A 12,719-nucleotide genomic window follows, 5' to 3' on the forward strand; every position below is an offset into this window, starting at 1 on the left:
TCCTAATGAGGGCATCAAGAAATCCATTGGGTTTGGCACACTCAAATTTGGAGAGCGAGTTGATCATAGGGTCGACTATGAGCTTCCCTTTATCACTCACCAGCATTGCACACTGATGTCGGGGACTTTGATACCGTTCCTTGATGCTCTCATTGCGAGCAACATAACCTAGGAGGTTCATCTGAGACAGTTGGATGGGGCACGGTGCATCAGGAGAGAGGCTTTCCAGCTATGGCATATGGGCAAGGTGCGGGTTGGTGGATGCAGGCTTGGGGGTAGTCCAATCTTCTGTAGAGGTAACACTTGCACCGCACTTGAGCCCACACTCAGGGAGAGGCATGACCCCCTTTGGGTGAGACATTCCGAGGTGTCTCAGGAGCATCCACAATAGTTTGTGGACCTTACATGCAGGCGGTTTAGACTCCAGGCGGTGTTGGGGAGCGCTTTCAGGAGGTAGGATGATAGATCCCACTGCGTGGTATGGTCGGCACAGGGCAGGTTCGTATGCACTAGATTGGTTCGTGATGTAAGGAGGCCATATATCGATTGCACGCAGGGGCTTGAGATGTGGTATGGGTTGGCACCAACAACTGTCAGGACTATGCCACAACCATTTTCGCTGTGGGATCCAAGGATCTGGCTAGTTGATTGGACACTTTGTTTCATGATGAACGGGAGCAGGACCGAGGATGACCCAACTCCCACTCGGTTTGACATGCGGGGGAGCGTTGAGGCCTTTGCCCCATGGCAACACTGGTTTTCCTTGTTGCTGCTACAAATCAGAGTGTGTTTTGGATGGGTAGGTTGTGACATCGTGGGAATTCTTAGGCCAGATGCGTTGGGACTCCATAGATATTTTTCCATCAGGTCCCAGGAGAGGGGGATACAACTTATGCGTGATGGGCAGACCATCATGATCAGAGTGGCGTAGCGACATTATGGTGGCACCCCTTTTGGACTAGTTTGTGATTTTGGCCTAGCAGGGATTAGTAGTTCAACTACCCGTGGAGGTGAGTGGATTTCTATAGGGGAAGGTCATCCATATCTTTCATTGGGTTTTAGTGACTTGTTGGTGGTGTGGCAGACTTCACTAGTGTGGTAGGGTGATCAACAAGAGGAGATCAACGGAAGCATAGGCAGGCGAGGATTCCATCCCACAAGGATTGGATTGCGTCTTCAGGGGTCTACTCTTGAAGTGCATGAGAGAGACTATTCAGTAGAGTAGTTTCACGAGGAGATGATCAGGATTTTATACTACCATGATGCTCTACTTAGTGGCGGTATGCAGGGGACGTCTGGTGCCTATGCTGAGTTGGACAGCAAGTGGAGCAAGGGATGCCTCATGCTGATTAGGATGGCTTGGGATCCTGGCAGGACGAGTCAGAGATCAGGGATGGTTGAGTGGTACATTTGGGACCTCGGTATTGTGTGCAGAGACTATTAGGGTCAGTTGATTGAGAGGGTGCTTGTTCAGGCATTGCTTGAGGACAAGCAATTTTTGGTGGGGAGGACTGTAATGTCCCCAATTAAATTAATTTTGCTAAGATGAATTTCTATTTTGCAATTGGGTGTTGGGAAATATTTTGGCATGTAAACTTAGGAAAAGTGGGTGGAGGGAGTCCCCACTTAATTTTTGGAGAGATGGAGGCCACCAACATTAGAGAAAATGAAAGATTAAATTGATAGTGGAATATGGGGCCCACATAAAGTACACACTTAGGGAAGAAAGAATTCGAATTCCTTGAGGAAAATCGAATTGGTGGAGGGACCCACAAGGAATGCATGGCCAAAAATTATAAAAGGAAGGAATGAGGGAGCAATAGGGTCTTTTGTCTATTTGAAAATTGAATTTTCCTTAGCTGTTCAGCTGAGCCAATATTGTGTTGTTTAGCACAAGAGCTTCCCAAGGAGAGAAGCTCAACCTTTCTTCGGTGGACTTCAAGTGCCACCCTAGGAAGGCTTTCCTTCATCATTGAGACTGGAAGAGGCATCAACTACAGGTCCCACACATTTCTGGAGTAGAGCACGCAGTCTGGGAGCCACCACTGCATAGAGGGAGGATTCACTAGTTGTTTGTGGAGCTGGGTTGTTGGGGAATTGACCGAAGAAGCTACATGAGTGTTCTTTGATCATTTTCATGAGTGTGGAGGGAAGCTACAGCCAAGAGGACCAACCTACACGCAGCTCTCACTTTATCATACATAGGACTGCATCATCTCCTCCATGACTGTGTAGTCATTGACGTGAGACTCTTTTGGGGCAACATCATCCATGGGAGTTTGGAGCTGGGGTGCTAGGAAATCATTGGAAGGGCAATTTGAAGAGGATTGCTAGAGTTTGGAGAGAAGAGATTGACAGGAGTAGCCACAGTAATAAAATTCGAATTTGGTGGAAGGCCAAGCTGTGAAGGGTCAAGTTTCGAAAGTTGGAACTAAGGGAAACTTTTTTGGGTTTTTCTGGGTTTTGGGCAAGGAACACTCTCCTAATTTTATAGAATTTTCTGGGCACTCTAGAGTGGGCAAATTAGGGGACGAAGTCAGGCAGTGGTGCAGTTTTGGAGCAGTAACACATTTTTCTGGAGGTGTTGATTATTGCAGCCGTTTGGCTTTCTTGTACTCATCACTTGGTGCTTGTAGCTTGCCTTGTGCAAGCCCAGGTGCAATTTCTCCAAATAATTTGTACCACAACAGATATTATTAATAAAATTTGGCCAGTTAGGATATTTGCAGAAATTTCTGGTTCACGTGTATGCATTTATGAAATTTTCTGTGTTATTTATTTGTGCATGTCTTTGTTATCATTGTAAAATTTCTACTAGGAATATTACACCATTGCACTGTTGTTTCACTGTTTTTTAATTTGTCCGTAAGCCCCTTGATTAAGTTCACCGTGGCTATTTTCTTTATTAATGCTTTGAAGTGGAACTTTTCAATCTATACCTATGATTATTGTCAATCAAGGCTTTTGCTGTATGATTTTGCTTTAATAGTTTTTCTTAATGCAAAACATTTATACTTCCAATGTAAGAAATCGATTCCTGTGGTTTGCATGAAAGGTTCCAATTGATACTTTGGTACCATTCAAGAATGATATTTCTTGTGTCGTTGCTTATTTCTTTTGTTCTTGACAATGATAAATTGTGACTTCAGATACCACAGTTGTAACTGCACATGGTAATATACTCTTACACACAAGAGAGATATATCATTGCTGAGATTCCATTTAATTGATGCTGTTTAATCCTTTGAATGTAATTATGGACCACTGTTGGAAGGGAATTATCTAGGGTACTTTCTATTAGCTGATGTCTGGTTGAAATCATAAGTATTTAGTTGATGCTTGTAAAGTTCCTTTTCTGAAACATTTTAGAAGTTGGAGACTGGGTATGGAACAATCTGATGTATTATCTTATCTGTATGCTCATTCTTTGCATGCAGGTATGACAAATATTATCAGACTCCTCGAGTATGGCTTACAGGTTATGATGAGGTGAGAGGGAATTTTCGTCCTTGTTTTTACTTTGTTGGTTAAACTTGATGCAAAGATACATTCCAGGAATGGTTATTGTTATTGGTAAAACTAATTTTGGAGGATATTTTCAACGTGGGTCTTCAACTGCCTGTTCATTGCCTTTGTGATTACTCTCTAGGAAAATTAATACTATATATTTTTATCGTCTTTCAGATTATTATTTCTAATGTCTATTGATTATTTTAAGATAACTGATTATCTACAAGTAAAATTCTACAGTTCCATGACCTATTTTAGTCATCTGCAGACATAATATTTAACTCCGTTTCTTGCATAGTTGGTTAAAGTAGATTCAGAAAAATATGCAATGAATGGTTGTTGTCATTGTTAATACATATTTGCCAGGACATGTTCTGTGTGGGTCTTGAACAAAGGTGTAGCTCTTCCCATTCAGCTAATTTCCTCTCCCTATTCATTGCCTTTGTGATCGTTTTGATAATTATGTCTACCATCTGTTAGCTCATTTAAAATAACTATTTACCTACAATGTTACAACTTACAAGTAAAACTCTACAGTCACATTTGTGGATATTTCTGGGCCAATGGCAAATAATGGAAAACAAAAGTTTCACCTCTATCTTAGTGGTACTCCGGATCTTAACCCTGTGAATTTTCAATCTTAACCCTGTGAATTTTCAATCTTATAGCTGTTATGAAATATAATTAAAACAGCAGCAGCAGTGGACAATATTTCAATGCTTAGCAACCCAAACATCTAAGCAATCCAAGTGAAAATATGCCAAAGTTTTTGATAAGTTTCAGCATTTTAGAGCAATCTTATCATGCATAAACCAAACCTGAAAAGACTCATTTAGAACTGTAAATACAGCAGCAAAACATCATTTATCTTCCTCAATACAATGTTAAATCACTTAACATAATCACCCTCAACTTATTTCAAATCAGCAAGACATATGTTGCTGGAGATTACAAACCATGAAGAACAAAGATGTCTAAAAATCAAATCTGCAAGTTACGCAGGTATTGGATTGCTGGAAACTTCATTAATACACATAAGATGAATCTCATGTAAATACCATAGACTTATCACATGACTGGTACAGTCCACTAGCTTTCCAAAACCCTACCTTGGAAAAACCAAAAAGACCCTAGCCCAACCAAGGAGATCCGACAAGCATGAATCACTCAGGCAAGTCCTCCAAGGAAATATGTCTCCTCTTCTTTTTCACTTCTCCAAATACAGCCTTGGGTTTTGCCATACAACCCCAATCTCTAACTTTCTAAGCAATGAAACCCTAAATCTAGACTTCATGGTGCTTCAACAAGATCAAGAAACCCTAGCAGCTATGTGAGAGAGAGAGAGAGAGAGTCCAAATACGTAAGAATATCCAAGAGAGAGGAAGATTAGTGCTCTCTCCCTCTCTCTATGATATTATATTATATTAATGTGCTATGATATTATGTTATGAAAAGACTCTCTCTCTCTCTCTCTATATATATATATATATGAGAGGTACAGGACACTAACAACACATGTGTAGGCCAATGCCATTATAAGAAACCTACAATAATCACATGTTGTAAACTAGTATATTATGCTATGTTGACTACTTGAATGCCCTACTGTTTTCCATTCTCCCTCTCCATCATTTTGTTGCAGGAAAAAAGTTATTCTCAAGTTTTAACAAGCTTGATGGGTATGTCAATGTGGTATATCCTTGGTTCCACTTTGGCGTTGGGAGGACATCAAAATACCAATGATAATGAGGTGGCAATAGAAGTAGACAACACATACGATGGGGAGGAGCAAGAAATGGTAGGGGATGACAATAATGAAAATGGTAGTGATGATGTAAATGGACATAAACCCAAAGAGATCTCAACACTCTTTTGAAAGTATGTGACAAGGTTTGGAGGAGGGAAAGGGGTGGAACCACAAAATTTATATGCCCCCATTGCCATAAAACTTACATAGGTTTCTATACCCTTCTTAGAAAGCATTTTTGTGGGATTATTGCATGGGATGAAGGTAAGAATACAGGAGTCAAAACTCGTGAGTTTATGCTAGCCAAAGATAGAATCAACTACAAGAAGGAAGAGGAGGAAGTGCAAAATAAATTAAAAAATATAGGGTTGAACATGAGAGTTCACACAAAATGTTTAGTGTAATGACACCCCTTACCCAATATCTAGAGTAGAAAGTGGTCACTATGCAAATCCAATCTTCAAAGTACCGTTATGAAAATGGGGTATAATTTTTTTTATTTTTCTCCAACTCCACTAAACTCAAAATAACCAAATGCCATTGTGTTCGTATCGTCGAGACAAATCTGACGATATAAATTTTACCTCAACCTGACCCTCGGATTGTGAGATATTGCCTCCCAAAGATTAGGCCCTGCCACATCATAGGGCTGCCATGTGGCAGTCCTGTTGAAGAATCTAGGGCAATTAGGTGTAGTGTGATTCTTCGTTACTTGATAACAATTTGTGGAGTCTTTTTACTTTTTCTTGTTAGCTTAATCTTCTTCTTTTTCTTATTAATGCACGTGTGTACTTCATCAAACTTCTACCAAAACATAAGAACTAAAACACAAGATGTTGGCTCTCTGCCAGGCCCAAAACCTCTCTTCTCTTAAGAGGAAAACCCTTTAGTAAGTTTCTCTTATTGGATCTTCTTATTGATCAATGCCAACCCTAGACCCCAAGCACAAGTCAAGTCCTTCTGGCACTTTGTTTCTTCGACACGTCCTCATTCCTACACTTTTCCTTCTTCTGGCACTTCGTTCTTCTCGCAATTGTTGATAGAACTTGTTGCACTTGCTCTAGAAGAGATACCTTGATGAGATCCTTTCCTTATGATGGTCCCTTCCTTCTCTTCACCAACCAATGGACTTGTATGACTGTAATGGGAGGGCTGTTATGACAGCAGAGACAAGCTTCTTACCTTTGCACGTGTCAATGTTTTCCTTGTGATGTTGACCTCTTCCGTCTTCACTTGAGAGAGTTCCTTCTTCGCTTGAGTGAGAGGCTTTATAGGCCTTATTTGCTTGCCCAAAATAGAGAGATATGTCACTGTGGATTTCTGCTGTTATGACCACAGGCAAGCCCTTCCTTTTTCGCACATGGGGTTGTGTTAACCCTAGAAAAACAGTCCTTTCCACCTTGACTTCTCTCTCTCTTCCTTCGCTGCCCTAGAAGACCTCTTCTTCATCCTTTTCTTAGCTTCTTCTCTACTCAGATTTCAGAGCTCTTGATTGGCATTGTAATGAAGTGGACAACCTCTATTTAGTATTTATAGAGGACTGTCCCTCCTTTTAGGCCGACTAGAATGCCGACATGTTAACTGTTTGTAGGCCGACTTGTTATGCAAACTTCATATGGTTTCTTTGGTGGTGTAACATGATTGAAGGAGCTTCTTTGATGGTGCCTTTGCATAGGAGGAGACTTGACTTTGCTTGGAGGTATTCTCTTGACCCTAATACATAATCATACATGGTGTAACATGCCCTTAAGGCCTTCAACATTTCCTTTTGACTATTTGACTCACCTATAACACTTAACATGTGCTAGACCTATTTCAATGAGCAAGAAACTCATTGATATATATTATAAAAATAATATTTATTTTCTTGAATAAGTACAAATATCAAAAGTACATTTATGAAGACTGAACCTAGTTACATTTCCTTCAACAAGTCCATCGTTGGCCTGCATGGAATTCAGGCTCTTGGACCAATGAGAGTCAACCTTCACTGCTTACTTGCCCAGAGCTCTTCATTGAATCTGACTAAATCCAATGGTCATGAATTAAACACATCGTCTCGAGGCCTTCATCCTAGCCCTACTGAGTCCTTATACCTCCGGGATGATGTCTAGGAACACATAATCTTGTTCCTTCCATGCTGGCGATTCTTGGCATGCTCCTTTGTTAATCGTCGGGGCCTTACTACTGGGTTCACGCCTTACTACTGGGTTCACGTATGAAGTGGGGCCGTATGACCTCCTCTCCTGTTCCACCCTTGACTGCTAACACAACCTATCCCACGTCATCCCGATTCTTTCATCCTGACACCTCCTTTGTCGCACCTCTTTATTTTTCCGGGGTCATAGCGTCGGGCTTATCTAGTTGGTGGGACCCCCTCTCCACCAATCGAGTACATGCTCTGCCAGTGCGACATGACTTATGTCATCTTGCATGTCTCCTCCCGATGCTTACATTTGACTACTCCTTTTAAAATTCCGTGGTGAGACCTCCAACCCTACATGGACTGGTGGGTCTCACCTCCATGAGATACCATTTTTGATTGGCCCAAGTGGTTCCATTATGATCTAACGACAGCCCTGTCGTTGCATTATGCCATTGCTTGCGAATGTTCAGGGGTGAACCCATCGGGCTGACTTTACAAGTGGACTAGTTCCCGACCAATAACACTACTACAATAATGTGGGCCCTGCCACATGCCCACCTTACATCAACTTGCAATGCCTTGTCCGATGCATTTGATTCTTCTGCCCCAGTGTTCCTTCGGGGTGTTGTCATCCCGCCCTTATGTTCCCGACACTTCCTAGTGTGCATCCATTTATTCTTTCGGGCTAAACTTCTGGGCCACATGGGCAGTGGGTCACCCTTCTGGCCAATTGCATGACAACTAGGCACACGTCATCTTGCCTGCATCATCCTGACGCCTTATGTCGGCGCCTCTGTCTACTGCTCCTTTTAAATAACCTGGGTGGGGTCGCTCCCTCACACGCTCCCGCTTCGGTTTGGTGCACATGGTGTCTCCGCCACGTCATCTCGCTCGTTTTATCCCGACGCTTTCCATCACATCCTCCCTTATGCCTCCAGGTTCATTGTAGCGGGTTGACATGTCAGGGGGTCCACCTTTGACTAATCGCAGGATTGTCGGGCTGGCGTGTCAACTAACTCATCCCGGCTGACGTCATCCTGGTTGTCCTCCTCGCTACTCAACACAATCTTCTGAGGTAAACCTTCCGAGCCATGTCATTGTAACTTCATCCAATCGTGGCAGAGGGGGATTAGGTTGCACTAATGGAAAGCCTCCACGACTAGGGTTCTGCGTAGTGAATCGATAAGGTTGCTTGAGTTTTTGCTTATAAGGCAAAAATTGGGTTCTTTCTATGCTGCAAAAAGCTTTCACTCGATTCTGCCTTGGCTCAACCAGGGGGACCCTGTCAAGCTTGGAGTGATGAGCTCGACATAGATTTCGACGAGATCAGAGAGATTTTGCTTCAACTCCTCATCGATCGCTTCATGCTGGTCAATCCGACCAGGGTTCTGCCACACATGTTTGGTAGATATCAAGATCATCATCGACGCTTGGCTGCGGTGATGGCTAAAGTGGCTTGCGAATGCACCCTGCGGTGCTACCTCTCCTGAGCTTAGGCGAGGACCTCTCCAACGAGTTCCTGGCCAACTAACATTTCCTTGTGTCAAACAGGGAGTTCCATGCAGGTTGGCATAAGCGCTCCTGCATCCCTGTCCTATCAGAGGTTCATAACGAATTCTCAAAGAGCCGATACCTCTGTTGCCACATGCCAAGGATTCAAGGCTCCAAAGTAGGCTTGAAAGCAACTCTATGGCGCTATGAAGCTAGCGGAAGACATCTAGGCTGCTGATAACGCATGGCTGAAAATCCACTTAAGGAGCACGGGGCTTGAATGGGGCTACAAGGGACAAATCCATCAGTTAATTCAATGCATGTTATGTAGGATCATAGGCTTGTAATTTAGGAGAACAATCATTGTTATGTAAACAAAGATCTTTCTAAGCGACGATCTCCCATGTAACCATTTCTTGCTAATAAAAAAGGGCTTCAAGCCCACTATTTTTAGGCTTTAAATCTAAGTCCTTATGGATCGTTCCACTGCTTGTAGCATTTTCATAATATCTTTGGGTTATTTATGACTATGCTGTTAACATTAGTTGTAAAGCATTCACTACAAAACAGGTTTCCAATTAAGGGATGTTGCATAACACTTGTTATCATGTGGTTCATTACACATTTTGTGCATCATATATTCTATGATCAACGCCGGCAAGCAATTCACAAAGTACTTCATTTCCAGCTCAAAGACACACATTCATTTAGTTTATTTAACAATATCATTCATTTCAGAGAAGCAATACACAAAGATATATTTAACATATCCATTAGTGCCATCTCCTCACAAAGGTGTGACCACATGCTCATACATTGATAATCTCCATTTTTATCCAGAGATGCAGTGCCATTTCAGTCAAATGCAACACAAATTCATGAACATTTAAACAAGTATAGGAGACTACTTATCTTTAAAGTTGCAGGGCAATTGAGTCTTGGACAAGGACTCTCCACCAACCATAGATACCTGCGACCACACTTACTTGCAACTATCACCACCGAGCCAGATTCCAAAGTCTGAGGGGGTGCTTGCTTAAGGGAATCAAACACTAGCTGCCAACTGAAACAGGGAACCCCAAAGGACCTCTTCCTCAATCCCACCAGCCGACCACGACCAACTTCTTCAACATGGGGAGTCCAAAGGCTTTTTGTCTCACCCCCAAGTGCACACACACAGTGATTCACTCCCCTCCAGGGAGTCTATAATTCACTGTGATAGTAATGCAGTGACCAGAGGTCTTCAATCAAGTCTTCCTTTGATGTTGCTTTAGGATTGGCCTCGTCCCAAGCTGTTCAGGGCTCCAAAGTCTACTATCTCAAGTTTCAACTCTGAGCCTCCAGGGACCCAAGCTGTTATAGGGCTCTAGAGATTTCATCTCAACTGACAGCCTCCAGGGATCCAAGCTATTATGTTGAAATTTGTAACTAGGTTTGGTCTTCATAATATCTTCTCTTGTAATATTGATTTTATGTATTTGATGTAAAAGAGAGAAAATTTATTATTGCTATTTTATAACATGGGTTTCATGCTTAAGGTTAGTTTACATTAATTTTAGATAACAATGGTATGTTCTATGCTTAAGAGCAATTTACTTCAATTTTCTTATTAGCCGAATATGAATTTCTAGATTAGCAATCACATTAACATGGCAGTAAATGCAAATAGAACATAAATAAAAACAGTAGAAGACAAGCCAAGACAAGAGGACACAAGATGTGGCGCATGCCAGGGACAAACCCCAATGTGGGGAAACCCTTTGATCAATTCTTCTTATTATTCTTCAAAAGTTCAACAAAGAGAGAGAGTACAATATACAAAATTCACTTGCCCAATCAAAGTCAAATTTGTCTAGTAAAACAACAGCCACAGGAAGCCCTAGCCAGAAAGTCAACACTAGTCAACAGGGCAAAATTACTCCTTCAAATCAGCTCGGTCAAACCCAGTCAACTCGGCCTCCAACAGTCATCCGAATCAACCCAAAACAGTCCTGAAAATGACAGTCAAACCCCGTCAACGCAAAGTTCAAACTTGCGGTCAATTCCCTGCGGTCAAGGTTGGTCAAACAACTCTGTTTGCTTTGATTTTTGTGCCCAGAAATGTGGCCTGACCAAACAGAAAATTCCCCAAGAAAAACGCAATCAAACTCGGTCAACTGTAGCTTGGTCAACATTGGTCAAACCCTTCCTGCAATTCGGTCAATGCCCAAAACAGAAAACACAATCTGTCCTTCGCACGTGTGGAGAGAGAGAAGGTTGCCCTGAAGTTGTACGACCCAATCAGATGAGGAGAGAGAGATATGTGTGAGAATGAATGATGTCCAAATGAGGTAGATGCACCTTCTATTTATATGCAATGTTGAGGATGAATAGACGTGTCTTTTGGGCTTCTGAGCCTACATTAGATTGTTGGCCGACCTTGACAATTTGTCCATAAACAAAATAAATTCATAATTCCATTTGTACATGTCAGAATGAGATGATCTTTAGATCAATCCTACACCTCTTGGAAAGAGGAATCCAATAAAAATATCAGCTGCATCATATGAGCTGTCCAAGGTGGAGTTTGGCCCTAGTTGCCAAATTTAACACTCCCTCTCAACTAGGAAGAACTCCACTTGCCAAACCATCTGACAATCTGTACCATCCCTGATCCTGCTCTACTCTGCTGAACCATGAAGAAATAATGAAGAAGAAATGATCGAGAATGTATCATACCATTCTCCATTGACCGGAAGTTAGTCTCCAATAATCGAGAGTGTATCATACTACTGTCCACTGAACCAAAGTCAGTCTTTATTGATCCCAGATCAATATCAAACATCCTAGCATAGGGAGTACGGTAGTACATGATGCGTCCATCGGTAGTACTATGGTCCCTATCCTCATTTCCCTACTCATTGGCCAGATGAGAGGTATTTCCCATGAGTCCTGGACTGCATGGGTAGAATGTGCCAGCAGGAGAAGGTGAACCCCTCATCCTGCTCATATGCCATAGGATAAGGTGAACCACTCATCCTATGCATATATCAACATGGGGTATCACAGGGGAATCAGTGTATTCACCATAAACTGAATTAGTGTATTCATTGCAAAACATATGTCCGGATGGGAGTTCACCAAGAACATGAGGGCCCCCATGAGTTGACGATACTTATAAAGATTTCCCAAATCGGGCCCAACAACACTTTCGCATAACTTCTTGAAGTCAAGTTCCATCGGAGTAGTCACAGACTTGTTGTCCACCATCCCAAATATTTCAAGTAGTTTCACAATGTATTTTCCTTGAGAAAGGAAAATCTCACCTAGCTTTTGCCAGACCTCCAACCCTAGGAAATAATGCATCAGTCCTAGGTCTTTCATCTGGAATTCGGAAGCCAACTCCTTCTTACATTGATGAATAAGAGGGTCTGCACTTGTCAGAAAGAGATTGTCCACATAAAGTACCAAGATGAGAGGTCTATCATTCTCAACCTTAAAGTAAAGGTTCGGATCAACTTCACTTCTTGTAAATCCCAACTTCATCAGATAGCTGTTGATCCTCTCATACCAAGCTCGGGGAGCTTGCTTCAATCCATAGAGGGCTTTCTTCAACCTGCATACATGTGTCTGACAATCTTGAACTTTGAACCCCTCGGGTTGTTCTATATAGACTTCCTCCTTAATTGAACCATGTAAGAAGGCGGTCTTGACATCCATCTAGTGTAGATTCCATCCTTGCGAGGCAGCAAGGGGTATAATGGAACGAATGGTGGTATATCAGGCAACAGGTGCAAATATCTCATCGTAGTACACACCTTCCTTTTGAGAGAAGCCTAGAGCAAC

The 12,719-nt window shown here is 42.1% G+C and overlaps 1 protein-coding gene across 1 annotated transcript in view; it reads left to right on the forward strand.

Annotated features, from left to right (window-relative positions):
• The window catches only part of ATG3 (autophagy 3 (APG3)), a 151,715-nt gene that overhangs the window by 59,439 nt on the left and 79,557 nt on the right, over nucleotides 1-12,719 (forward strand). The window contains exon 6 of the mRNA XM_089416693.1: nucleotides 3,438-3,489. Coding sequence (XP_089272819.1) covers nucleotides 3,438-3,489 — 52 coding nt within the window. The remainder of the gene's footprint in view (nucleotides 1-3,437; nucleotides 3,490-12,719) is intronic.

Source organism: Pinus tabuliformis, chromosome 6, assembly GCF_031772625.1.
Source record: "Pinus tabuliformis cultivar Carrire ecotype Pingquan chromosome 6, CPIR1, whole genome shotgun sequence".
Taxonomy (NCBI): domain Eukaryota; kingdom Viridiplantae; phylum Streptophyta; class Pinopsida; order Pinales; family Pinaceae; genus Pinus; species Pinus tabuliformis.